The 26,437-nt window shown below is 47.6% G+C and overlaps 1 protein-coding gene across 1 annotated transcript; it reads right to left on the reverse strand.

Moving 5' to 3' along the window:
- Positions 1-495: 495 nt before the first annotated feature.
- TRIM35 (tripartite motif containing 35) lies at positions 496-25,991 on the reverse strand. The gene is made up of 6 exons (XM_004775098.3): positions 24,897-25,991; positions 12,199-12,294; positions 8,237-8,467; positions 4,795-4,817; positions 3,862-3,980; positions 496-3,003 (listed from the first exon to the last, which is right to left on the reverse strand). The coding sequence occupies exons 1-6, from the start codon at positions 25,329-25,331 to the stop codon at positions 2,426-2,428; spliced, it is 1,482 nt and encodes a 493-aa protein (XP_004775155.1). The 5' UTR covers positions 25,332-25,991; the 3' UTR covers positions 496-2,425.
- Between the last annotated feature and the right edge of the window lie 446 nt (positions 25,992-26,437).

A 26,437-nucleotide genomic window follows, 5' to 3' on the forward strand; every position in this document is an offset into this window, starting at 1 on the left:
TGTATCATCAGTCATCAGGGAAATGCAAATCAAAACCACAAGGAGGTATCACTTCACCATCATAAGGATGGCTGAAAGACAGTAACAAGTGTGGACAAGGATATGGAACAATGCAATCTTTGTGCACCTCTGATGAAAATACAAGATGGCACAGCTCCCCTGAAAAACAGCCTAGCAGCTCCTCAAAGGTTAAACAGATTTCATGCATGCACCACCAAACCCACTCCTAGGTAGATAGATACCAAAGAGAATGGCAAACATACATCCACACAAAACATCCGTCCACACATTATTTGTAATGGCCAAAAATGGAAACAATGTAAATGCCCATAAGCTGAAGAATGGATAACTAAAACGTTATATGTCCACACAATGGCATGGTACCTGATCATAAAAGGGAATAAGGTCACATACATGTTGCAACCTGGATGAACCTTTGTCATGGATCAACTTTTGCTTACGAGAACACGGAAAGGAAAATGTCCAGAGAAAAAGTGGGTTTTAGCTCAAATATCATTTTTATTTTTTTAAAAAAAGAGCTCCAGGCTATCCAAATTATCCTTTTCAGAAACCTCCTTCCAATATCTAAGTTGGAAATAAAAAACTTTTTAAAAAGTTTATAGTAACTAACAAAATAATTTCAGATCAGGATTATCCTAGAGATTGTATTTGATGGGCTAGATAAATATTTAGAGAATGCACACTGGTCTCAGACACATTGGCCGCCAAAGTGCCTTGAGCACCCTTAGCCCGAGTGCCTTCAGACAGGACCTGTGCACACCAGTCTACCAACATTCCAACCTGGTACCCCCACCCGGTGGCATCTCCTACTGCGCCCCTCCCTGTGGCCCCTACCAATTGCACATATCACAGTTTTGAATTGTCCTTTCTGTTTAAAATGCCCTTTTCTGTGAACCTGGGGCACAGACAGGAGAAAAAGAACATGAGCCCTCCGGATGGGAACATGCCCCCAGGAGAACACCGTCACCCCTACAGGCCAGTTCCTTTCACTGTGCTGTTTCCTGGGACGGGATGGCTGACAATTAAAATCCTCTTCAGGCAGATGCGAGGAAGAAGAGGTGGAGGTGGAGGTCCGGAGGCATGGTAGGGTGGGGGTAGAAGAAATCAGGATGAAAACACACAGGGGAATAGAGCAAGGAGCAGGCGGAGGCCAGCAAGGCTAAGCGAGGGACCCCCCCACTACCACCACTCCCCAGGACCATTTCCTCCCTTTCCTACGTCTTCACTGAAAATGACCCCTCTTTCCTTCCATTCTCTTTACTTTATAAGAATGAATCTGAGCTGTTTCTTTCATAGCATCTATAGGACGTAATTTTCCAGTCCTCCTATCTCCTCTATAGCTGAGGAAACGGAGGCCCATAGCAGGAATGGGTCTAAACTGCAGTTTTTAAAAATGCGTTTGAAATAGTCCAAACAGTCACTATTTGGAAATAGTCCAAGAAGGGTCAACAGATAAATCAGAGCTGACCTGCAGGCAGCCTTGCCTCTGTCCTGGGGGATGCGAGGGGACTCTGTGGAGAGGTCTGAACATACTGGTATAAAGTGACAGACAAGTTTGGGGCCCCGGCCCTGCTCCAAAGCCACAGCAGCAGTGCTGTATGAACCAGATTTTATCTGTATTGTAGAAACTCTGACCACAGGGAAACTGCTCCTTCTGGCCCTAGCCAATTTCTGGAGAGAACAACCAACTACTTGGAGCATGTCTTTCATATGCAAACCGACCACTAAACCCCCAACCCACTTCCTTTACCTGGCTCTCATAGGACTCTAACCCGCAGGGCCACTGCTTCCTCTCCAGATGGCCCCCAGTCCCCCAGTCCCATCGTCCCCCAACAACTGGGGGTGGCCCCTACGCCCCAGAGCCTGTCAAAATTATTCCAACTAGCAGATCCCAAACCTGTCTACTCAGAGCCCCTGCCAAGCCTGTTCTTGTCACTAAAACTGTAACAAAGTCTCCCACCTCGTGCTCCCTCAACTCTCTCTGCCTCCTCAGTGGCTCTGGTGCTTCTTGGGAACTGTAAATAACAAACTCTTTCCCACGGTAGGCTCTCCTGGTCTGCTGGCCTCACCATACCCAGATACTAAGACCCACATGTTAAAACAGGCCCATCCATAGAAGTCAGTGTTATCCCCAGACATCCTGGCATTTGGGTTTAGAAAATCCACACCCGGAAGGTGCCAAAGCTCTGGGGAATGAGGTGTCCCCTGGATGACTTCAGAAATGAAGGAGGAGGCTTGGGGCCTGGAGCTACAGGAGGACAAGACTGATCAGCAGGGAAGATCCTGACAAGGAGGCCAACGGTTCAGAGGTACAGAAGTGAGCGCAGCTTGAGAGGGAGGGACAGAAAGAAAACAGGACCACGACGCAAGTCCCTGGTAGCAGTGGCCAGGCTCCTGGTCGGCCTCAGCCATCCAGTTCCTCCCTGATGGTGATGCGTAGGGGACATATGCGCAAAGGCTCAAGGGGGCCATCCCCCCGCGCGCCCCCCAGGTAGAAGTAGGGCCGCACCTCCCCGAAGCGGGCGTGGAAGGTGTAGAGGTGGCAGTGGCTCTCAGCATCGTAGAAGGACAGCTCGCCCTCCTCACACTCCAGCTCCACACGCAGGCGGCGAGGGATGGCCGGGACCAGGGGTGACGTGGCTGGGTCCGAGGTCATGCAGTGGTCCCCATCCACCCCCTGTGTGCGGCACACGTACCAGAAGCCCGAGCGGGTGTCGTGGTAGCAACTGTGTGAGTGGCCCTCAGCGCCAGTGTCCTGGCGCAGCCGCACCACACCCACCCGCCAGCTTGGCAGCCCCCCCAGGTCCACCTCCCAGGTGTGGGAGCCCTGGGAGAAGACGCAGGAGCCCAGCAGGCAGGGCGCTGAGGAGAAGCGCTCCGGGTTCTCCACCTGCATTCGGTAGCCATGGTTGGTGACGCTGGTGAGGTCATCGGACACAGATAGCCAGCCGGCTGCGGTGTTGGGATCGAAGCTGAAAGGCACTGAGAGCAGAGGCAGAAGTGGGAAAAAATCAGCAAATCTCATAGGCTGCCCTTCTGCCATGCCAGCGGTGCCTCCATTCTCCCCAAAGTCCTCCAGCGTGCAGTCCTTTGTTACGGCAGCCAGGGAAACTCACAGAAGCAGGGACCCCGGTGCTCACACAACTCCCTCAATGACTGAGAGAAGCATGTAACATTCCTCTGGGTCACTAACAGCTCTCCCTCTAAAATCCTGAGGTCTCCGTCAGCTTGGGTTGCTGCACAAAAATACTACAGACTACAGGCTCAAACAACAGACACGTCTTTCCCACAGTTTTGGAGACCAAAGTCTGAGATTGGGGTGCAGCACAGTTGTGTTCTGGTGAGGCCCTCTTCGTGGCTCACAGATGGCCACCTTCCTGCTGTGTCCTCACAAAGGGGAGGGAGGGAGAGAAAGCCAGCTCTCTGGTGCCTCTCCTCATCAAGGCACTGACCGCATCCTGGGGCTCCACACTCGTGACCTCATCACCTTCCAAAGGCCCCCATCATCTCCAAATGCCATCACATCAGAGGTTAGGGTTTCAACATATGAATTAGAAGGGGACACAAACGCTCAGCACTTTTGTCATCTAATACGATTACAGTTCTAGAGAGAGATGGCAGCCAGCTCCTCTTTCTCCAGAGGTGGCCGAGTGTCAGGACCCAAAAAGAGGAAGGGGTGTGCCAGGAGAGCTTGAGCGGTGGGGCAGGGAGAGGTGGGGCACCAAGGGAACTGTGTGTGAAAGGGGCTAGAGAGCTCCAATGGGGTGGGAAGCTGGGAGAAACGAGGCTTGTAGGAAGTACTGCCCCAGTCTGGAACCCCTGTCCACACGCCCCACTCACCAGATTCTACAGACGTGACCATCTTCCGCCAGACACGGTATTGCAGGGAGTCCAGATACTTGCAGATGTCAATGAGCATGCCAGGCTGCACAGGCTCCGGCTCCATGGTGCAGAAGAGGCTGGGAAAGGAGAGTTGGGCCAGGTGGGCAGGGCCAGAGCCATGCATCCTGGGCCTAACAGGGTCAGCCGGAAACAGGCAACAGGGCTCATTCCTGGTCACTCTACCCAAGACAGACCTAGGCTGGGCTCTGACAGGAGAGGAGCCAGAGGCCAACCAGGCTGCTCACGGCTCCTCAGGATTGAAAAGGCAGGCCCAACCTGCCCCCGCTGGGATAAATATAAATAGGATAGGAGGTTCTCAGACACAGGGCCCATCCTTGTGGGCAGAATCTGCTCATTGGATGTCTGAGGCAGAAGGGACCTTAAAGGGTCCTCTAGTCCCAATGTCTGGAGGTATCACTGGCCTTTGCTTCAACACCTCCAGTGACAGGACTCACTACTCTCCTAAACATTCTCTTCCATCTTTGTGCAGCTCTGACTGGGATGGAGTTTATCACCATGAACCCAAAAGACAACAACAGAAACCGGTGTGTGCTGAGACTCTCGGAGGTAGGGGCTAATCAAGAGATAAACCTAGGTGTTGGGAGGACCCACTGAGAAACACAAGCAGTGTGCAGGATGACACAGTTTCTCCCCACATAGTGGGTGGTCATTTTCCACACTCAGGAGAACAACACTTCACCAGTGCCAATCCAAGTGGAAGGCCTTGAAAGAGGGCTCTTTCACCCTGGCCAGTCCCCCCCCCCCCACTCCCACTGTATTACACCCAGCTGGCTTCATTACCTGCCTGGCCCTGGAGCCACTGGAGCTGGCTGGCACCCCTGGGATTTCTGCCTGCTCTTCCCCTCCCCTCCACCAGTCTTGGCAACTTACCGGCGTTTTCGGCTTTTGTGTTTCTAACAGAGAAAAAAAGACAGAGACATAAATACAGGGAACAAAACAAAACAAAACAAAACCACATATACACATAAGTTTCTGACCTCAAAATGAGTCCTATATCCCATGTTCATGGATCAGGAGATTTCTGATTTAACATTGTTAAGATGGCAAAACTCCCCAAACAGATCTACAGAGTCAATAAAGTTCCTACCAAAATTCTAGCTGGCTTCTTTGCAGACAGTGACAAGCTGATCCTGAAATCCATATGGAAATTCTAGGAACCCAGAATAGCCAGAACTGTCTTGGACAAGAACAAAGTTGGTGGTTCACATGTCCTGAATCCAAAATGTATTAAAAGCAATAGTAGTCAAGACAGTGTAGTATTAACATAAGGAAAGACACTGGAAGAAGTTAAACCCTTATATTTACTGTCAACTGGTTTTCTATAGGGTGCCAAGGTCATTCGATGAAGAATGGTCTTTGGCAAATGATGTTGGGACAACTCGATATCCACATGCAAAAGAATGAACCTGGGATTTCCACCTTCCACCATATACAAAAAATTTTTTAAATTAACTCAAAACCTTAAATGTGGAGCTAAGCCTATAAAACTCACAACCTTGGATTACACTATGGTTTCTTAGACATGACACGAAAAGCACCAACAGGAAATAAAACACAGCTAATCTGTGTTTCACTTCATCACAGTGAAAAGCTTCTGTACTTCAATGAAGCTACCAACAATAACAACCCAAAGAATGGGAGAAACTATTTATAAATCATGTATCTGATAAAGGTCTAGTATGCAGAATATGTAAAAACTCATATAATTCAACAACAAAATGACAAGCAATCCAATTTTAAAAATGGCCACAGGGCTGGAATGCACAGTTCCCCAAAGATATACAGATGGCCAACAAGTCCCCAAAAAGATGCTCAACAGCATTGCCATCAAAGAAATGCAAATTAAAACCACAATGAGATACCACTTCACACCCTGCAATGGCTAGTAAAAAAAAAAAAGAAAGAAAGAAAGAAAAAAGAAAAAAAGGCCAGTGTTGGCAATGATGAGGAGAAATTTAGTCCTCATCCACTGCTCAGGGACTATAAACACCAGTGGAGTCGCCTGGAAAGCCGTGTGGCAATTCCTCAAACAGTAACACTTATTAGTTACCATGTGATTCAGTGAATCTATTCTTAGGCACATAACCAAGAGAAAGGAAAACCTGTGTCTACAAAAAAACTTGCACATGCATGTTTACGGTGGTGTGATTTGTAAGAGCTCAGAAAAACGACTCAAACGTCCATCAGTTGATGAATGTACACATAAAGCGTAATATATCCATACAAGGGAGTATTACTCAGCCATGCCTGATAAACACTCCGACAGGATGGAGTTTCAAAACATGCTGAGTGGGGCGCCTGGGTGGCTCAGTGGGTTAAGCCGCTGCCTTCGGCTCAGGTCATGATCTCAGGGTCCTGGGATCGAGCCCCGCATCGGGCTCTCTGCTCAGCAGGGAGCCTGCTTCCTCCTCTCTCTCTCTCTCTGCCTGCCTCTCTGCCTACTTGTGATCTCTCTCTGTCAAATAAATAAATAAAATCTTTAAAAAAAAAAAAAAAAAAAAAACATGCTGAGTGAAAGGAGCCAGTCACAAAAGGGCTGCGATCCGATTCTACTGATGGAAATCGTTTACAGAAGTGTCCAGACAAGGCAAATCCTTAGAGGCAGAAAGGAAATCAGCATTTGCTGAGGGCTAATGGTGGGGGGTAGGGGGGTGGGGGGGCCGGGCACAGGAGGGCAATAGCTTAAGGGTATGAGGTTTGTGTTTCTGGAGATGAAATGTGCTACAGTTGATCATGGTAATGTCTGCACAACTCTATGAACAGAGCAAAAAGCACTGGACTGTACAGTTTAAGTGAGTGAATTATACAGTGTGAGAATTGTATCTCAATAAAGCTGTTATATTATTTTTAAAAAGTCATAAAAGCATCCCTGAAAGCACAGTGGGTCCTGGCCGCTCCCAATTTCCTAAACAGAAACAGCAGATAATCAGCTTTTAGAACCCACCAAATGATTTTATGATCAGGGGCATTTTGGAGACAGGAGATACCAGGATTCAAAGCTTTGTGTGAGGCAGAAAACCTACAGGAGTCACCAGCCAGGATGTGACAACTGGCCCGAATGCAGGCTGTTATCTGTCCCTTCTCAATCCACTCTACAAAGTCTCTCCTTTCCAGAGAGTTCAGCTGTTCTCTAAGTGAAAAAGATAGCTCACTATCCTGACTGATTTCCAAACTAGCTTTCCAGTTACAGACATATCTCCTATAAGACTCATGGGTGGGGGGTGGGCAGGAGGGGGGCACAGGTGTGAGAAACATAAAAAGAGAAAAAGAAAATGAACTAAACATATAAGTTTAAAAAGAGAGAATAGAGTCATCCTTTTCTTAAGAGAGCAATAGAGAACATAAAAACATATTTAAATTAAGAATTAAAATAATTGTATAATTTTAGAATATTCTAGTTTGTCTTTTTTTTTTTTTAATTTATTTTATTTGACAGAGAGATCACAAGTAGGCAGAAAGGCAGGCAGAGAGAGAGGAGGAAGCAGGCTCCCTGACGAGCAGAGAGCCTGACTCGGGGCTCGATCCCAGGACCCTGGGATCATGACCTGAGCCGAAGGCAGAGGCTTTAAGCCACTGAGCCACCCAGGTGCCCCTCTAGTTTGTCTTCTTTGTAAAATCCTTTAACCCCCATCTAATTATGAACAAAACATCAGGCAAACCAGAGTGAGAGAAGAGTTTATGGGCTACCTGATCAGCACTCCTCAGGCCTGCCAAGGTTATGAAAAACAAGAGTAAGACACTGTCACAGACCAGTGGACACTGGGGCATGGGACGACTAAGTGCGATGTGGGTCCCTGGACTGGATCCTGGAGCAGGAGGATAGTAATACAAAAACTGATGGGCTCTAAATAAGTCTGGAGTTTAGCTCATTATAATGCACCAAGGTCGGGTTGCTACGGACAAACGTGCCAGGAGGTGATACAAGGTGTTAACTGTGGGAGGACCCAGAGGTCTCCAGCATTACCTCTGCAACTTTTCCACCTTGTTTACAAGGTACTCGGCTGTACTGAGGTTTCAGAGAAAGAAGAAACAGAGAGAGAGCGAGCAAGAGTACGGGAGGCAGGGAGAGGGACAAGGAAAGGAGAGGGGCAGAAAGAAGCGAGAAGGCCCCTAGGAACTCCGTCCGCTCTGCTGAAAGTCCCCTTGGCCTCCTGACAAGCAGGGTACCTCCTCCGGGTACTCTTCCAGCCCAGCACCCCAACCCTGCGGGAAGACTGGGGGGTGGCGGAGGTGGGGGCTGGTGGCCTCCGGCTCCCCATGGGTTCCCAAACACCTGCCCACTGTCCCTGAAGCCAGACGGCAAGCCCCTCACCATGAGAAAAGAAACATCATCCTCCTTCATCTCCACCTGCAGCCGCTCGATCTCCTGGGCCAGAGCTTCTGTGTCTTCCGCCAGCCGCTTCATCTTCTCCTCCACCAGACGCTGCTTCTGCCTCGCCTCCTCAGCCATGGCGTCCAGGATGGCTTGCTCCTCCACGCGCAGGAACTCACGGAGTTTGTCAAACTCCTGCCGGATTCGCCCTTCCAGCCAGGCAGCCTCCACCTACAGCACAGAGCAGGACGGGCCCAGGCTCAGGCTCGGAGGGACCCTCTCAGGCAGCATGTGGCCTCCGGGCTCTCAGGATTCAAACAATGGAGCTCTCTTTTCAACAGAAACCAGGGGTGAAACCCCAACAGGTAACATACAGATGCAGTTTTATTAGCATAAATCTGTAAGTTTAAAGTCACACAGCGTAATGAGATTGTCTCGATAAATTAAGAAAATCAATCAAATCTGCTTATCGATGACACATGTTGTCTAGATCTTCAGCACACAACATTCTGTACCTTGGTTCTATGCACCATAGCAAGGGAAATCCTGAATCACAGAAATGAACTGTTGCAAATAACAATGACTTTTAACAATTATCTGCCTTCCCATCTTGGGACTTCAAAACTGTCTGATCCAGAGACTTACCAAAAGAAGAGAAGAAGTATTTATTTTAAAGCGGAATCATTCCCAATATGCGTACCCCTATCATAACTACAAAAACCTTTAAAAAAAGAAGTTGTAACAGGGATGGCTCAGTTAGTTAAGCATCTGCCTTTGGCTCAGGACATGATGCCAGGGTCCTGGATCGAGCCCCACACGGGGCTCCCTGCTCAAAAGAGAGTCTGCTTCTCCCTCTCCCCACTCATGCTTTCTCATTCATTCCCTCTCTTTCTCTCAAATAATTTTTTGTTAAGAAATTTTTTTTTAAAGTTAAAACAAAACCATAAATGGACTCAAAGAAAAAGCAGAGAAATAGTACTCATCTTGGAATGAAAAAGACCTTTTCTAATAAAAAACTGAGAAACTGTGGGGCGCCTGGGTGGTTTAGTCGGCTAAGCATCTGCTTTTGGCTCAGATCATGTTTCCAGGGTCCTAGGATCAAGCCCTGCATCCAGCTCCCTGCTCAGCGGGAAGCCTACTTCTCCCTCTCCTACTCCCCCTGCTTGTGCTCCCTCTCTGTGTCAAATAAATAAATAAAATCTTTTTAAAAAAGAAACAAAACTGAGAAGCCTCAAAGAAAAATGAGCTCACTGAATAGACATTAACAGAAGTAGTTTTGAATGGTAAGAGACTACCAATAAAGTTAAATACATAAATACAATTCCAAGAGGACCACTGGAAAAACAACTCAAAATCTGTGCTGTAGGGGCACCTGGGTGGCTCAGTGGGTTAAAGCCTCTGCCTTCGGCTCAAGTCATGAACCCAGGGTCCTGGGATCGAGCCCCACATTGGGCTCTCTCCTCAGCGGGGAGCCTGCTTCCTCCTCTCTCTCTGCCTCCCTCTCTGCCTACTTGTGATCTCTGTCTGTCAAATAAATAAATAAAATCTTTAAAAAAAAAATCTGTGCTGTAGCAATCACAAATCTCATCTTCAGACTGAAAGTTCAATTTATGTTCACGGCTCTCACAGTGTGATGACAAAATAGTCACTGAAAAAATGAAACTGACCCAAAAAAAGTAAAAATGATTCACTGGAAAAGAAATGACAAACTGGGAAAAATATGTGTAAGTAACATGTAACAGACTGTTTTTCTTCTTAACATACAAAGCACTCTTACAAATCCACCAAGGGAAAAGACAGATATTAAAAAAACAAAACAAAAAAAAACATTCACAGAAGAAACACAAATGGCTTTGTACTTGTAAAACAGTGTACAAACTAACAAAGAGATTCAAATGAGAAGAGATGGCACTGTCGAAATACCAGGCTCAAGAGACTGATTGTGTACGGTGGGAGGCAGTGAAATCCAGGATGATTTCTGTCGCACAGGAAGATAAAGACCAGCAGGCAGGAAAACCTTACCAGTGCAAAGTCAAGTTCAGCCACCCTTCCTGCTGGCAATCTGGAACCTCCCATCAAAAGGGCAAATCTCAAATCCTCCACTTCCCTCATCAACCTGCACTGACTGGGTTTAGGGGAAAAGCAGGGCTCACCTGGAAACCCTGGAATCCTCACCTGGGGCCACGTCACTTGGCCATAAGGACATGCCCCAGGCACCACCACCGCAGTCCAGCACAAGGCCAGCCAGGGGAACAGGGCTGACCACAAAAGGAACTCGAGTGACAGAGGTGAAGCTCCATGATTCCACGGCGCCTGCAGGTAAAGCAACTTGCCATGCGGAGGCCAGTAGCTAAGTGTCTGGACCAGGAGCTCAACGGTGCAATGGCTCTGACAATGTACCGTAAGGTTTCACTGAAAAAGCGAAAACCGCCGCTCATAGTTCGATGGTCCATAAGACATGAAAAATGGTGAAGAGCTTTTCTCTGTTGGGCACTGCACATGCATTATCCCAAATGAATGTTCATAAACTTCCTAGTATGACAGAATCGTCCTCTTTTTACAGATGGAGGGATTAGCTTAGAGGGGGTGGGGATGGGCCTGGAGACTGGGGTCTGGCTTTGAAAGCAGTTCTGCTTTGCAGTTACTGCCCTGGTCACCCACATTTCACAATCCTTCTGCTGTTCCACCAGCTCTGCAGCTCAGGGGACAGTCACTGGCCAGAGATTAGTGAGGCGCCTTCCGAGCCTGGTCCCCTCTCATGGGCACATGGGCACAGGCGGGGAGCGCCAGGCAGCCCAGGCCGGGGGTGGGGGTGGGGGCTCTTAGCTGAGCAGTACTTAGTAGAAGCACTCACCCAGGGAGTGACAGAGCAAAGCCAGTACAACCCGACGGAAACCCAGCTGCCGATGCACACAGCACTCAGAGGGCGAGAGGATGATACGGTATAAACAAGGAGGGTGAGGAAAGAGGGGAGACAGTTCCTTCATTCAATTTACAAACATTTATTGATCACCTACTATGAGCCAAGAACTCTCTCACATATTAATGTAGCCTTCATTATATTCTATTGGAAGCAAATAAAAAAATAAGTAACATAAAGTTAACTGCAGGTAACGAAATATTCTGAAGAAATCAAAAACAGGGAGACATGAGTGCAAGTAAAGCGGAGAATTACTTGGGGAGGGAGATCAGGGAACACTTCACCCAAGGGATGTCTGAACAGAGATCTTAATGCCAAGCTGCTCCTTATGGGAGGATCTGAGAAGATGTAATTTCCTGGAGGGACAGAAAGAAGGCCAATGTGGCTGGAGCCAAGCGTGGGAGGAGATGAAGCTGAGGGCCAGGCAGGGGTTGGACGAGGGCCCTGGAGGCCACAGTGAGGAGTCTGGACTGCAAGGGTGATGAAGCCTCTTGACAGTTTTAGGCAAAGGAGTGATGCAATCCATGTATTTTTCAGAAAGATCAGTCCACTCTGTGGAGATGGACTGCAGAACAAGAGTGAAAGCCTGGGGCCCAAGTAGGAGGCCAGGTGAGGAACAATGGAGACACATCCAAGACTGAGGGTGGCAGGGGAAACAGAGCATCCAGCAGACGTTAGAGAGGCCAGTTAGAGAGGCCAGGACTGCTGAGAGAGAGGACCCAGGGAGGAAGAGGGGAAGACGAGTAACTAAAGAGCCCCAGGTCGTCGCTGGCATGAGCAATTGGGTAGATGGTCAAGTGCAGCACGTGCAAAGTTCCCCCTTCCCACAGCTGATGGTATGGTCACACCCAGCCACTCAGGCCATGGCAGTGCCACCACAATCAGCTATCTAGGACAGGACTATGCTAGATCCTCAGGGTTAGAGAAGGCTGATTCTGTGTCAAGAGCCACAGCCAGGGCCCGCCCACCCTAGCCTTCCCCCCCACCAATTCCCCCGCTGCCCCAGGTATCCCTCATCTCCCAGCCCAGCCAGAACACTCACCTGATTGTGCTTGGCTATGGCCTCGTAGGAGCGCCTCATGGCCCAGAAGGCCTTGGCTTTTTCCCGTAGCGCGTGCTCCATGTTCCTGCACTTGGCCTGCCATGAGGAATGAGAAGGAGCAACATTAAGGCTGGAGGCCAGGCAGGGGGAGGACATACTCCATTTACAACTGGAGTCCCACTTCAGTGTGGGTACAGCTCAACCACATTTACTCAACCCGTCCATCCACAGGCTGCAGGGCGTAACCCTAACCTTGACTCTGGTTTTTAGCTTGAAGGCTCTCAAACCCTTCTAACTGGCCCCTTTGCTTTATACCTGGTACAGATGGGGAGACATGGTGGAGGAGGTAAATGACCCATTCCCTCTCAAGCTAGCCACAGTACAGCTCAGAAAGGCATCCCGCTCCAGCCTACAGCTAGTCCAGGCTGTCCATGAACCCCTGAGCTGTTGCCACTATACAGACCATGTGCTCACAGGTTCTCTTCATGACTTTCTAAACTGGACAGGTCTGATTCCAGGTCGATCAGTTATTCCTACAGGGCCTTATCTAAACTACCTGTCTCCCCACTTCCCTATCTTATTGCAATATTCCATCAGTGCATGGGACACAAAAAATATGCTTTAATCAAATCCTTTTGGTTTAGTAGTTTTGTTTTTTTAAACTTAACTGTTAGTGCTCTGATCTCCTTGGACTCCTTGAAGAACCACTACCAGTTTGAGATTGGATTCCTCCCTTTTGTATTCAAGGCCTATCCATTTCTCTCCATCCTTATCCTTTTCTCTCATAATTCTGAGAAAGCTTACCAAGTTTTTCTTTGGAAAAACAGTAACAATTCTAGTGGCATGAATTACAAGTGACTAGCATTTATTGAGCATTTACTATCTGCCAGGGAATGTGCTAATTACTTAACAAATTACGTCACTTAATCATCACACTATCCATATTAGGTAGTAATATGATTAGCCTCATTTTATAAATTAAAAAAAAACACACCCCAAAAGCACACAAAAGGAAGTGACTCGCCCTTGAGCACACAGCTAGTGTGTGGCAGGATAAGGACATGAACCTAGACAGTGGTGGTAGGCAGCCTCCAGGATCCTTCCCTCCTGTAAGATAGGAATGTCTACTGCTTTAAGATTCCAAATTTGGGGGACATTTGTTATACAGCAATAGGTAACAGAGATTTGTCCTCAAAAGCCTCATCCCCACCTGGTCCTGATTCAGATGACAAGAATCAGGAGCTAATGTTGTCACAGGGTAAGAAACTGGGGATCTTGGGAAGGAGTGAGTGTATTCTGCATGCTAGGGGAAAAGGAACCATTGGGGAACAGAGGGCAGATTGAAGGAGGCAGCCTCTAGAATGGCTCCAGTGGTCCCCACCTCTGGGGATTCATGCCCCAGTGGAATCTGCTCCCCATGGGCTGGATGTGCTGAGCTGCTTCAAACCAGCACAATGTGGCAAAAGCAGCAAAGGGATATCGCCTGAGACGAGGTGACTAAAAGCCTGTGCACATCCTTTCTCACCCACCCACTGCTTGCTCAGCTGGATGGAAGCCACCTGCCACATTGTGATCCGGCCTGTGGAGTGGCCCACAGGGCTAGGAACTGAGGATGGCCTCCAACCAGCAGCCACTCGACTGAGTGAGCTCGAATGGTAACCTTGGCCTACTTGAACCTTCAGATGAGACCAGAGCATCGGGAGAGGTATGAGGCAGATACGACCAACTATGTCTTGCCCAGATTCTCAACCCACAAAAACCATGAAGTAATAGATATTTGTTTTAAACCACTATTTTTGGAGATAATTTGTTTTGCAGCAATAACGAGGCTGTCTGTCCTGCTCCACAGCCCATTCTTTTAACTGCCGTACTCCAGAAAATAACGATCTCTATCTTCTGCAGGTTTCTTCTTTTCTACTCATTCTGGCCACTTTCATGATCTTCTTGAATATACATAAAAGATCTTTTTGTTTTCTGTAGTATGACATCTCTAAAGTGTCTCCTCAAAGCAAAATAAAATCGGTATGAATATCCCACAAGGCCAGTGAAATATCATCCTTATGTTTTGTGGGAAAAGATGTTCTGTTACAAAGTCATATAATAAATTTCTAAACAATTTTGATTTGCCAAATAAGCATGGATGAAAGGAGTGAAGCAACTGCCCACACATATTACCCAGGGGGTATGCTGGCCCCAAAACAATGCAGCCCAGCCCTCTGCCTTCAACCCTGACAGCTAGGGATCTACAGGCAGATGAAGACAGTGGTGGTGCAGGGGGCAGGGGTAGGGGGACAGTCCCTGTCCTCTCCCAAATTCTTGAAGTACCTGGACAGTTCTGGTGTAATGCAGCAAAGACCAACCCCCAAATAACCCTTCTCTGAGGCGAGTTGATGAGATCCACCACTGATTCCATTAGTAACAAGCAGTTACTACTGCACATGTGCTATGCCATCCAGCACTAAATTAAGCACTCAGGAGAGATGTTACTGAATTCTTACATTCCTGTGAGGCAGGCACTACTCGCTTCTTACACAGAGGAGAAAAGAGGACCCAGAGTTGTTGAGTAACTTGCCAAAATTATAAAGTTAGACTTCAGCAGAGCCAGGATTTGTACCCAACAATAAAGGCCATGTTCTTAGCCACAAGACACATCCTATCTCATGAGGAGAGCTGGTACTATGTTTGTCTGCCTACCCTTAATGTTTCTGAAAGTGTCATCTTATTCCCAAATGTGTTGTCAGTTTTTAGTTCTAGAGTAAGTTTATAATTCTGTCAATACTTTGCCCAATTCCTTCAATAACCTAGCATGTTAATGAGTTTCTTCCCATAAATGTCAAACTAAACAACATATTTTAAAGACTAATGGCTACTCCCAAACTGGAAACTAACCAAATATCCATTGAAAATGGATAAATTATGGTATATTCATATAATAGAAAACTACTTAGCAATACAAAAGAACTAGTGACACATATAACATGGACAAGTTTGTATATATATATATGAATTTATATACTTATATATATAAATATATACATACATGTACTTGTATATATTAACATGTTTATACGTATGTGCATATACATATTGACATAAGTTTACATATATGTAAATATATATAAATATATATATAAGTTTTGCCAGAACGAAGTCAGATACAAGAGTATACATGGTATCGTTCCATTTACATGAAGTTCAAGAACAGCAGCGCTAATATATGGTGACAGAAATCAGAAGGTGGGTTGCCTCCTGGTGGACTGGCTGGGAAGAAGGGAGCTCTCCAAGGTGACAGGAATGTTCTGTATATCCTTTGGGGAGGCAAGTACAGTGTTTGTGTAATGCTTACAACTTTTCAAATGGAACAGTTACGATCCCTGCCTCTTATTGTTATCTATTATACCTCAAAGATCTTAAAACCTATAAAATGAAAACTTTAGAAGTTTTAGCCTTTTCTTGTCACTTACCTAGAGCGTTCCTTCCTCAATGAAATCCCTTCAATTTCTCTCAGGTTCAATGAGTTGTTTTTCACCTTTCAATCTCTTATTTTTGGCATTTGCTTTGGCATAAAACATAAATGTGCCTCAAATATACGCAAATGTGCCTTAAGTAGTTATAAACAGAACACCTTTTAATCACAGTCAGGACCTGTCCCTTCTCAATCTTATCCCCTTCTTCCTGTCAGAGGAAACAAAGGTCCAAGTTTGTATAGCATTTCCCTGCCTTTCTTCAGAGTTCTATCACCCATGTACACATCCCTAATCTGAACAGTAAACTTTAATTTTGTGCGGTTTTTAACTTTGTATTAATGGAGCCATTCTGTATGCATTCTTTTGTGTCTTGTTTCCTTTACCTTGACATTAAGGTTTGTAGGATTCAAACTTTTTTTTTTTTTTTTAGATTTTATTTATTTATTTGTCAGAGAGAGAGAGAGTGAGAGCAAGCACAGGCAGACAGAGTGGCAGGCAGAGTCAGAGGGAGAAGCAGGTTCCCCGCAGAGCAAGGAGCCGGATGCGGGACTCGATCCCAGGACGCCGGGATCACGACCTGAGCCAAAGGCAGCTGCCCAACCAACTGAGCCACCCAGGCATTGCATCTGAGTTTATCGTTCATTGTTGCACTGTATGCCACTGTATGAACACACCACAATCATTTACCCATTCTGGTGTTCATGGAGAGCTGGGCCATTTACAATCTTCAAGTAACACAGATAGCATGAACCATCTTAGATACATCTCCTGGCCCACACAAAAATATGTCTCTGTGCAAAATATTCCTGGGGACAGGAATGGGCCACAAACATGTGTATCTTCAACTTTAAAAGATCATGCCGAACTGTTTTCTAAAGCAACTGCACCAGTTTATACCACACACGTGATACCAATGAAAAATGTTTATTAACCATTTGGGTCTTTATTTCTTAAATAGCTGTTCAAACCTTTTGACCATTTTTCAATGGAGATGCCTGTTATTTACCTACTGTTTTGAAGTAATTTATTATAAATGTGCAATATATGTCTTCCATGGGTTAGATGTATAATAAGTACACTCTATTGTATCATTTATATTTCTTAATTTCAATATGGTCAAATTTATCATTTTTTTTCCTTTAGAATTAGGGCTCTTTGGTTTGTTTTAAAAATACCTCCTCCCTTCCCAAACTGCTTAAAAAAACAAGCCAAACAAACAAACAAAAACAAAACAAAAAAACCCTCCATATCCTGAGGTCACAAAGATTATCTCCTGTATTATTTAAGCTTTCCGGCTTTCTTTCTCATTTAGGTCCAATGTGGATAACCTGTGGTTTACCCCATGAACGATGTGACCCGGGCGCTCGCTGCCTCAGAACCATTATTTAGAGTACTAAGCCTTCCCCACTGATGTACAGGCCATCTTTCCATACATCAAACAGATGTATTCAGTTCTCTAGTCTCTTCCCCTGACCCACTGTCTTCTGCCAACATCACACAGTCTTAACTTTGATAGCTGTTAAGATAAACTAAGAGCTAAACATCTTCTAAGAATGTTCTGGCAATCACTGGCTGAATTTTCTTTTCTTTTTTTTTTTTTTTTTAAAGATTTTATTTATTTATTTTAGAGAGAGAGAGCATGCACACAAGCAGGAGGACTGGCAGGCAGAGCGAGAAGGCAGCTGAGTGAGGGACCTGATCCCAGGACCCTGGGATTATGACCTGAGCTGAAGGCAGACTTAACCAAGTGAGCCACCAGGTGCCCAGCTCTCTTGAGTTTTCATACAAATACTGGAATCAGCTTGCCAAATTCCACAAAATGTCATGTGGTGATTATTACAACCCTGACTCTATAGATCAGTCTGGAGATAACCGATATCAAATACTGATTCTCTTAATCTATGAATATGGTATATTTTGCCACTTAGTCTTTTATATCTCTCAATGAAATTATGTATTTTTCTCTGTCAGATGTCTGCACTGTTACATTTATTGTTAGATATTAACAATATATATTGTTTTATACTATAGCGGTTTTTTATGTTTGCTGATATATGAAAATACAATTGATTTTAAAGTTGATTTTGCGAGGCGCCTGGGTGGCTCAGTGGGTTAAGCCGCTGCCTTCGGCTCAGGTCATGATCTCAGGGTCCTGGGATCGAGTCCCGCATCGGGCTCTCTGCTCGGCAGGGAGCCTGCTTCCTCCTCCTCTCTCTCTGCCTGCCTCTCTGCCTGCTTGTGATCTCTCTCTGCCAAATAAATAAATAAAATCTTTAAAAATAAATAAATAAATAAATAAAGTTGATTTTGCAACCAGCATTCTTCTAAACTCATTTATATACATAATTTATCTGTAGCATCTTTTTATATTCTCTGCAACAGAAATTCCTATGCAGATATATGTAATTATATCATCTGCACATCATGCCAGTGTAGTTTCCCTCCTTCTTCACCTTGTACGTTTTACTTGTGATTCCTATCAAAGCAGCACAGAACTGGGCTGTTTTCTTATCTAGCTGACTTTTGTCACTTAACTGGAAGAGTTAACATAATTACTGGGTACATTTGCACTTAAACCCACCACCTTGTTCTGTGCTACTTGCCCCACTTGTTCAGTATTTCCTTCTCTTCCCCTTTTTTGGGATTGATGATGTGTGTTTTATTCCACTTTTTCCCTTTCCATGCATTTAGTGGTTAATCTAGGAAATACTGTATTTAAACAGTATGAATTCAAATGAATCTAAACAGTATACTTTTCATGTTTGCTTTAGATAATTCTGATTTTAACCCTAAGCATACGTGTATCCACTCAAACGGACCATTCAGGGACTGCATGTAGCCCAGAGGGTGCGCTGAACAGGCAGAAGCTGCCCGCTGACTGGAGGGGGGCTCTGCTGTGAAGCCTGGTCTGGACGAATACAGATCATCCCCAGCCTGGATGGAGCTAACTGGCTCAGGACAGATGCAGAGCATTACCCAGACCCCAAGCCCAAAACAGCAAGTGAGCTGTGATTTTAGTTTCAAATTACAACACTCAGGATAACTTATTTATAAACATGCAAAACAGGAAGCTTTCTATTTACACTAAAGGATTCAGAATGTGATTCTATAGTCTACATCGTTTATTTAAAAAAAACTACAATTTGCTTAAGCAACACATTTCAAGGGTGTATTTATTACCCTAAGGATTTTACAAAATTGTTTTGCCCAAAATATCCATTAACACAGGTGCTGTGTGGTGTAACAGAAAATGGGAAAGGCACAGGTAAGAGAAAGAATAAATACTATTTCCCACGATCATCACCACACACCTGCAGCCAGGGCTGTCTAGCCCAAGCCAGGTTTTCTGACTTCCAAGGCCCTATATATGCTGTTGCTTAAAATTCCTGTCTGCACCACCCAACTATCTCAACAAGGCTTAGAAAACGCAGCTCAGGCTCCCTTCAATTCCTCCAGAGAGCCATTCTGACCTCCCCAGTAGAGCTCTCATAGCTCCCAGGTACACCTCTATCACCCCACCCATTACCACTAGATAATCAATCACCTCACTTTCCCAGGAAGGCTGTGGGCTCCAAAAAAGGGCAGGTCCTCTGGCCCAGCACAATGATGCTCAATAAACCTTCACAGAAGCAAAGGACACCTGCCCTGCAAGGGCAGCAACTGTTCTATCCATGCATATCCCCAGGTTCAGCACAAAGTGGACACTCAGCTACCAACCTGCCCAGTCAATGAGTCCACTGAACCCTTATGTTCTTTCCACTACACCATACCGCCTCCTGGACTGAAAGTTAGAAGACCTGATTTATACCCTTGTCTTTGTCACTAACCACTGGTGAGGACTTTGGCAAAAGCTTGTTCTCTCATTGGCAATCAGGCTCTAGTCCTGATTGAGAAAGAATAAATACTATTTCCCACGATCATCACCACACACCTGCAGCCAGGGCTGTCCAGCCCAAGCCAGGTTGGAAGCGTCTACAGACTCTCCAACTTCACTGTGAAAATGAAGAAATGCAGTTTTCTGACCATGCTTACCTAGTCCATCACCAAGGTTTCTAGGCCTCTGCTCTTGTCATTTTCCCCATGTATATCAAACACTTGTTTTCAGGCAGACAGACATAGCAGCAAAGAGCTCTGCCACTGGGCCCTCAAGTTCAAATCCCTGCTCCGTTTAGCAGCAGATGATTCTGAGTGAATTCCTTCTCTTCTCTGCACCATCTCCTCCTGTGGCCAAGAGGAATGAGACTACCTCGCTCGCAGGACTATTCTGAGGCTTCCACTAGTGAATCAATGTAAATTCTCCAAGAGCGTGCCAGGCATGTGTCGACTCTCACTACTCTTAGGTGCCACTCAGGGGTGGGTTATTTAACTCTCCTACTGTCAATTCCTCAGGTTTCTTACTCGGATAGCATAAATGCCTCCAAGACAACTTGATCTCGCCCAGATCCCTTTCTTACCTAACCCCAACCCAGTCTCCTGATCTTCCTTTCCCCTTGGTGTTTGTGTCCTCCTCATGAAGCAGGGATCCACAACAGTGCCTAGTGCAAGGGCCCCATGACTCAGGACCCTCACTGAGTAGTGTTCAGTAAGCCCCCCACCCTGGGTACTTGCCTTATCAAGCAGGCAGTAAATGTCCACGCAACTTGGACATGATAGCGCCTGGCCCATAAGGGGGGGATCCAGATGGGAGGGCACAGTTAGGAAAAGGGTGGAAAGAATTGTAAGGGGAGGTAGACTTAAGGACAACATGGAACATTCCTAGTAAGATTTGGCCAAACTGATTCTAAGAAGAACCCCAGAAGGGGAATGGACTGGTGCAGGAGGAGCCAGCCTGGAGGGCAGAGAACGGCTCTCAGGCAATCCCACTGGATAGATAAGAAAGTGATCTAGACAAGGCAGGGACCTGGCAGGAGATTGGGGCAGGCTTGCTTTGATGATGCAAGGCTGAGCAAACGTCGGACAGGGAGTCAGGAAATCTAAGTTCTAATCCTAGACATACCTTCCCCATTCCCTGCCAATGCCAGGAACTGCTGCATTTCTCCAAGTTTCTGATTTCTCACTAGTAAAACAGAATCCTTTCCTCACCGTGCCTGATGGCTCTGGGCCTGTGTTTAGGGATCTGCTAGTTTTCCACAAGAGTTTTCAATTAGGGTTTTCATTCAATAACCAACAACCCCCCACCCCAAAAAACTACAGTAAACCTTTTTCAAGTCATCTTATAAACAGTGCTGACACACACTTTCAGTTCCTACAACTTCAGTGCCAGCATCTGTATTTGTTAACAATTTACTTGATGTCAAACTACACTACTTTCACTGTCCTGGCTTCATAAGGATAGAATAAGCAGAAGCACACTGAATGGGGTGAAGGATGTGCCAGGTCTGAATGAAGTCTGGCTGTATCACAAGGAAAGATTCGGATCTGCAAAGAGGGAAATTTAGACCGGCACATCAAGTAGCCACTTAGAAGAGGGTTAAGGAGTGGCACAAGTATTGTCAGACAAGACTCACAGCCGCCCAGAGCAGTGCTTTCGTTTCAGCCAAAGAAGGCCCGGTGATATTTCAACTAGAATTCAACGGATTTTCTTTGCACTTTATCTGTAAACCGCTGCTGTTGTCGTTTTACTGCCTCTATGTGCAGTAAGCAAGAGGAATTCATGCTAGCTTAGCATTTGTATATATGGCATGTATCTTAGACACATTGTTGCAACAGCCTTTCCTTGTTCAAGTTTGATAAACATGGGCCAAAGGCTGTCCCTTCAAGCTCCAACACACACCTCAGCATTCTGGTGTCAACATTTCCAGCCTGTCTGGTATCTCAGCGGTTCCTTCCCTGACACCCCACTGTCCTTAGGACAAAATCTCAGCTCTCTCACATGCCCCGGATGGCCCTTGGGACCGGTCCTGGATGCCCTCATTCCTGGCCCAGACGTCTCTGGCTTCCTACGTACCACACCCTCTGCCCCACTAGTGCTGCTTGGGGCCCTGGCACTCAGTGAACCTTCGGAGCCTTCAGGTCTCTGTGAAATTGCTCTCCACCGCACAAGAGCAGGTGCCTTGCTACAGCCACCTGTCACTTGCTGTACTGTCCCTCCCAGGAATATCCTTGTGATTAGTATTCAATCATGAGTCTCTGACTCCAAGAAGCCAGGGCTAGGACTCCTCAGTCCTCTACCGAACACACCATGGCCTGGCACAGCGCAGGCACCCACACGCAGGACAGTGGTCCTTGTCCACTCAAGCCTCTTAAATATCCACACATGACCCGCTGCCCCACAGCTCCCAGAATACACAGCCAGCTCAGAAAGTTGTACCCGGGGACCAGAGAAGTTTCTCTCAAAGTCCATGACCACAGTAGGGGCTGAACAAGGCCCCAGGGTGAAGTCCATGTAATATGCTCTGGGACTCTGGACAAGTTACTTAACCTGAGACTCAGTGTCGCTGTCTGTAAAATGGGGAGAATAGTATGTATCTGTGGCAAGCTGAATAAAGATGTCCACATCCTAGAACTTAGAAGCTGTGAATGTATTATTTACATGACAAAGAGGACTTTACAGATGTTATTAAATTATGATTTTAAGATGGATGATTATCCTGAACTGTCTCGGTGGGCTCAATGTAATCAAAGGGTCCTTAGAAGAAGGAGGAAGTTAGTAGAGTCAGTCAGAGAAGACAACAGGATAACTGAAGCAGATGTTGGAATGATGTGCTTTAAAGGTGGAGGAGGGGGCCTCTAGAAGCTGGGCAAGGCAGGGAAATAAACTCTCTCCCCTTCTCCAACACCTGGATTTTAGGACTTCTGACCTCCGAAACTGTGAGAAAATGCATTTGTGCTGTCTTAAATTGCCACGTTTGTGGCACTGTACTATGGCACTGTACTACCACAATGATAGGAAACTAATACGCAGCCTCACAGGGGTTTTGTCAAGATTAAATGTGTGGTGTGTAAACACTCAAGAGCACATGACACACAGTAAGAGCTCCGAAAGTGCTGGCTAGCATGGTTACTCCTTTCGTTCAACTTCTTACGTGGTTGCCAGAGTGATCTTTCTAAGCACACATCGCACCATGAAGTCCCCATCTTCAAGCTTTCAGAGCTCCCCACGGCATACGACGGCAGCCCCTTCAGCCTCTTCTCCCAGCTCCTGCCTCCCAGACTGCTCCGCGCCCAGCCAGCCAGCACAGCTTGTCTACTGACTGTCTGACTTGCCTGGATACGCTGTGAGCTCCACAGGGTGACGGCTCTGTCTTACTCTGTGGCCTCAGCTCCCCTCACAGGTCCCAGAACACAACACAACACAACACAAAAGTCCTTGATACACAGCTGTCTAACGCACTGATGTGACACTGAGCACGACACTGAGCACACTTGGGCTGCGCTCTCCTTAGATCTTTCCAGACTGGACTCCCTACCTCCTCGTACAGCACCCTGGTGCCCATCAATCTGATTGCATCATTCCTCTGCTTAAAACCCTTCTATTGCTCTGTATATTCCTTAGCATAAGGGCCAAGCCTCAAGACTCATGGGTTCTTCTGCATTTCCATCCTTATTTTAACTACTCGGAAATTCTCTTATGGCCCAGAAAACCAGGCCTCCCAGCTTCTGGACCCTTATGTATGCTGCTGCCTCTGGCTAAAACATCCTCTCTTACTCTCTTTGCCTAACACCTCCTCATCTCTCAGGTCTCTGCTTGAAACTCCTTGAAGGTATGAATTGTTGTTTATCACATGCCTTGCAGTATCCCTGGGACCCAGCAATACAAGGCACCTGCTGAAGGAATAGGAAGTTGTCATTAGACCCTATATGCTTCCCGGGACCCAGCTCACTTGTCTTGAATCCTAGATTAGCCCAGACCTGGGGGTTCTGCCTTAGTGCTCCTGGCCTTGACCCCAACCCATCTTCCTGACAGCCCCATGCTGATTGGTCATGACTTGATCGATGGTGCCCCCCTTACCTCAACCCCAGCCCCCAGAATGCCAGCACTTACTTCAGCTTTCCCAAATCAGGACCTGGCACTCCCACAGTGGAAATGGGGAAAAGCATTGCTGTGGACCACTGTTAAATAAGGTAACAGGAGTTATAGGCTTATCCTTTTGGCAAGCTACTATAGTAGTCACACATGCATACTGATGACATTCCCCTCCACCTGAACTCTGACTAAATGTGTATGAAAATCTAACCAACTCTCGATATTTCTTAAGAAAGTCCTTAAAACAAAACAAACAAAACAAAAACAGTGTCTGAAGACCAAGCATTAGGGGTTCTTACACTGCCTCCTTTTCAATACACTCAGCTTCCCACCAGCTAACCAAGAGGTCTGACCCATGTGTTAGTAGGTGAGTAAATAAACTCGTGTTTCACACCCTCTGCAATCTTTTAAATAAAACAATAAATAAAAATAACAGAAAATGCCAGAGTACAACAGACGTTTTCACAGAGCTTTTGTTTCAAGTGATACATACACAGGACCATACCAGACCACAATGGAAAAAATATGGGCTAAGGTCAAAACATGGGCTTACTATGGGCTAAGGTCAAAAACTGTAAATTCCTAAGTTGGCTAATCCTTATTTTCTGATCATTTTTCCTTCTTATACCCAAGTCGTCTCCATGTTACTTCTATACCAAAGTATTTCCGATGTCACTTTATAGCTATAGGAACGCTAGGCACTGTGGTGCTGAGAGGGATCCAGAATAAACGAGCCAGCCAAAGCCAAAAGCCTCTCCACTCCTACACAACACATAGGGCGAGCTCCGGGAAGTATGTGACCCCTTTTGGAAGACCTTGAGTCTCCACATGTCTGGCCAGGTCCTGGGACTCCCACACCTCTAACCTGAATGAGCCAAGCTTCAAGACTCTTGGGCGGTACCCACACCTGTCCTCCTCACCCGCGCCCGGGCCACACCCTGCCGGCATAGAGGGTGCAGAGCCTCAAGTCCTTCAGAAGCGAGTCGGGGGGCATCTTGGGAGCATCGTGTAACTCCAGTTCCCACACTTCCTGTTTACACCCCTCTTCACCCATCCAAGGCCCCTGGGTCGACCCGTCTGTAGGTGAGCCGAATCGGAGCGCAGGGGGTCCTGGCCACAGGACGAGGGGCTGGCCCGGACGCACAGCTCCGGCAGGCTGCAGCGGCGGGGGACAGGGGTGGGGGGTGGTCAGAGGTGCTTAGTTGCCTTCGGGACCCGGCCGCCACGTGCGTGCTCGGCCACCTCCCGCACACTGCCGCTCTTACCCGAAAGTCGTGGGCAGTGTCCTTCACTGGCTGCACGCGGTGCCCCTGGTGCCGGGGGTCGGCCTGGCACGAGCAGCACAGCAGCTCCTTGTCGTCGAGACAGAAGAGGCTGAACTGGCCACGGTGCGGGCGGCAGAGTCGTGGGGAGCGGTGGCCCTCCCAGCGCGCGCCCTCGGCCTCCTCGCGCAGCAGCTTCTCCACCAGGTTGTTGAGGGTGTGGTTGGTGCGCAGGTCGGCGAGGGCCGCTCGGTCCTTGCACACCGGGCAGGTGGGCGCCACCTGCACCTCCCAGCAGCGGGTCACGCACACGCGGCAGAAGTTGTGCCCACAGCGCAGAGTCACGGCGTCGCGGAAGGGGTCGTAGCAGACCGCACAGAGCAGCTCCTCCTTGAAGGAGCGGGAAGGCCCGGGGGACGCCGCGGGACCCGACTCCATACCCGCAGTCGCGGGATCCAAACCTGCAACTTCGGCCCCACCCCTCCCACCCGCCAGGAGGCTCCGGGACCCCCCGGAGAGCGGCGCCCGGCCCCTTCCGTTCTGAGCGCTGAGCGACAGCAGCGCCTTCCAATCGCGAGGAGCGCGCTCTGGAGGCTCCGCCTCAGTTCCGATCGACGCAGGAAACCCCGGAAGAGCGGGGGGGACCCCTGCGCTCTGCGGTCCCCGCCGGCTCCCGCTGGTCCCCGCCGGTCCCCGCTAGTCCTCTCCGCTCCTTGCCGGTCCTCTGCGGTCTGGCCCGGTTTAGGGAAAAGGAAACGCCCCAGTTGTGCAGCAGGGCTTCCCTGTCATCGGAAACCTATTTCCGATTTGAAATACGAAATGAAGCTGAGGCGTCTCTTCCTCAGCCCCTCCCTGGGAGTTTCAGGCCCGCGAGGTCGGAGAAGAGCGAGCCCTCCCGGTCCTGGTTCCGAAGCAGAGGCTGAGTCTCCTCTGTCTCCCGCCCTTGCACTCTTGTTCACTTAGGTTGGCCAGTCTTAATCCTGTGCCCTGGAGTAAAGAGGAACCAGGTGAGAGAAGAGGGTCCGGAGTGAAATGGTGATCGTGTCGCTTGTCCGCGTGAGACGCGAGGACTGAACGGGACCAATCCCGGAAAGCGCTCACTACGCGAGGCGGCCCGCGTTGAAGCCGAGCGAGGATCGCTGCGACCCGAGCGGTGGAAGTCGAGCCGCGGCTGAAGGCCTGCCTGCTGTAGCAAGCCTGGCTCTCCCGGCCTCCCCATCCCTGCCTCAGTTGGATCACTTTGCAGCCTCCGGACGCAGGATTCCTTTCCCCTGACACACGTCCTTTTCCCGGTTTCTGTTGGAAGACCGTTCTCCCTCCATGTGTCATTTTTCTGTATTTGAGCAGAGGCACTGCCTGCCTTTTTTTTTTTTTTTTTTTTTTAATATCTTCAGGGATGTTTCTGTGGTGAATAGCCTTGGACAACAAATAATGTCTCCCTCCAGGCAAAGATCTGGCCGACTTAGTCTCCGTGATGAGAGATTGGGTTTCCCCGAGCTTCTGAGTCCTCTAATGGAAGGCAGCCTACCGTGGTCCTCGTCACA

The sequence above is a fragment of the Mustela putorius genome, unplaced genomic scaffold, assembly GCF_011764305.1.
Source record: "Mustela putorius furo isolate JIRA1106 unplaced genomic scaffold, ASM1176430v1.1 tig00000242_pilon_pilon_pilon, whole genome shotgun sequence".
Classification (NCBI taxonomy): domain Eukaryota; kingdom Metazoa; phylum Chordata; class Mammalia; order Carnivora; family Mustelidae; genus Mustela; species Mustela putorius.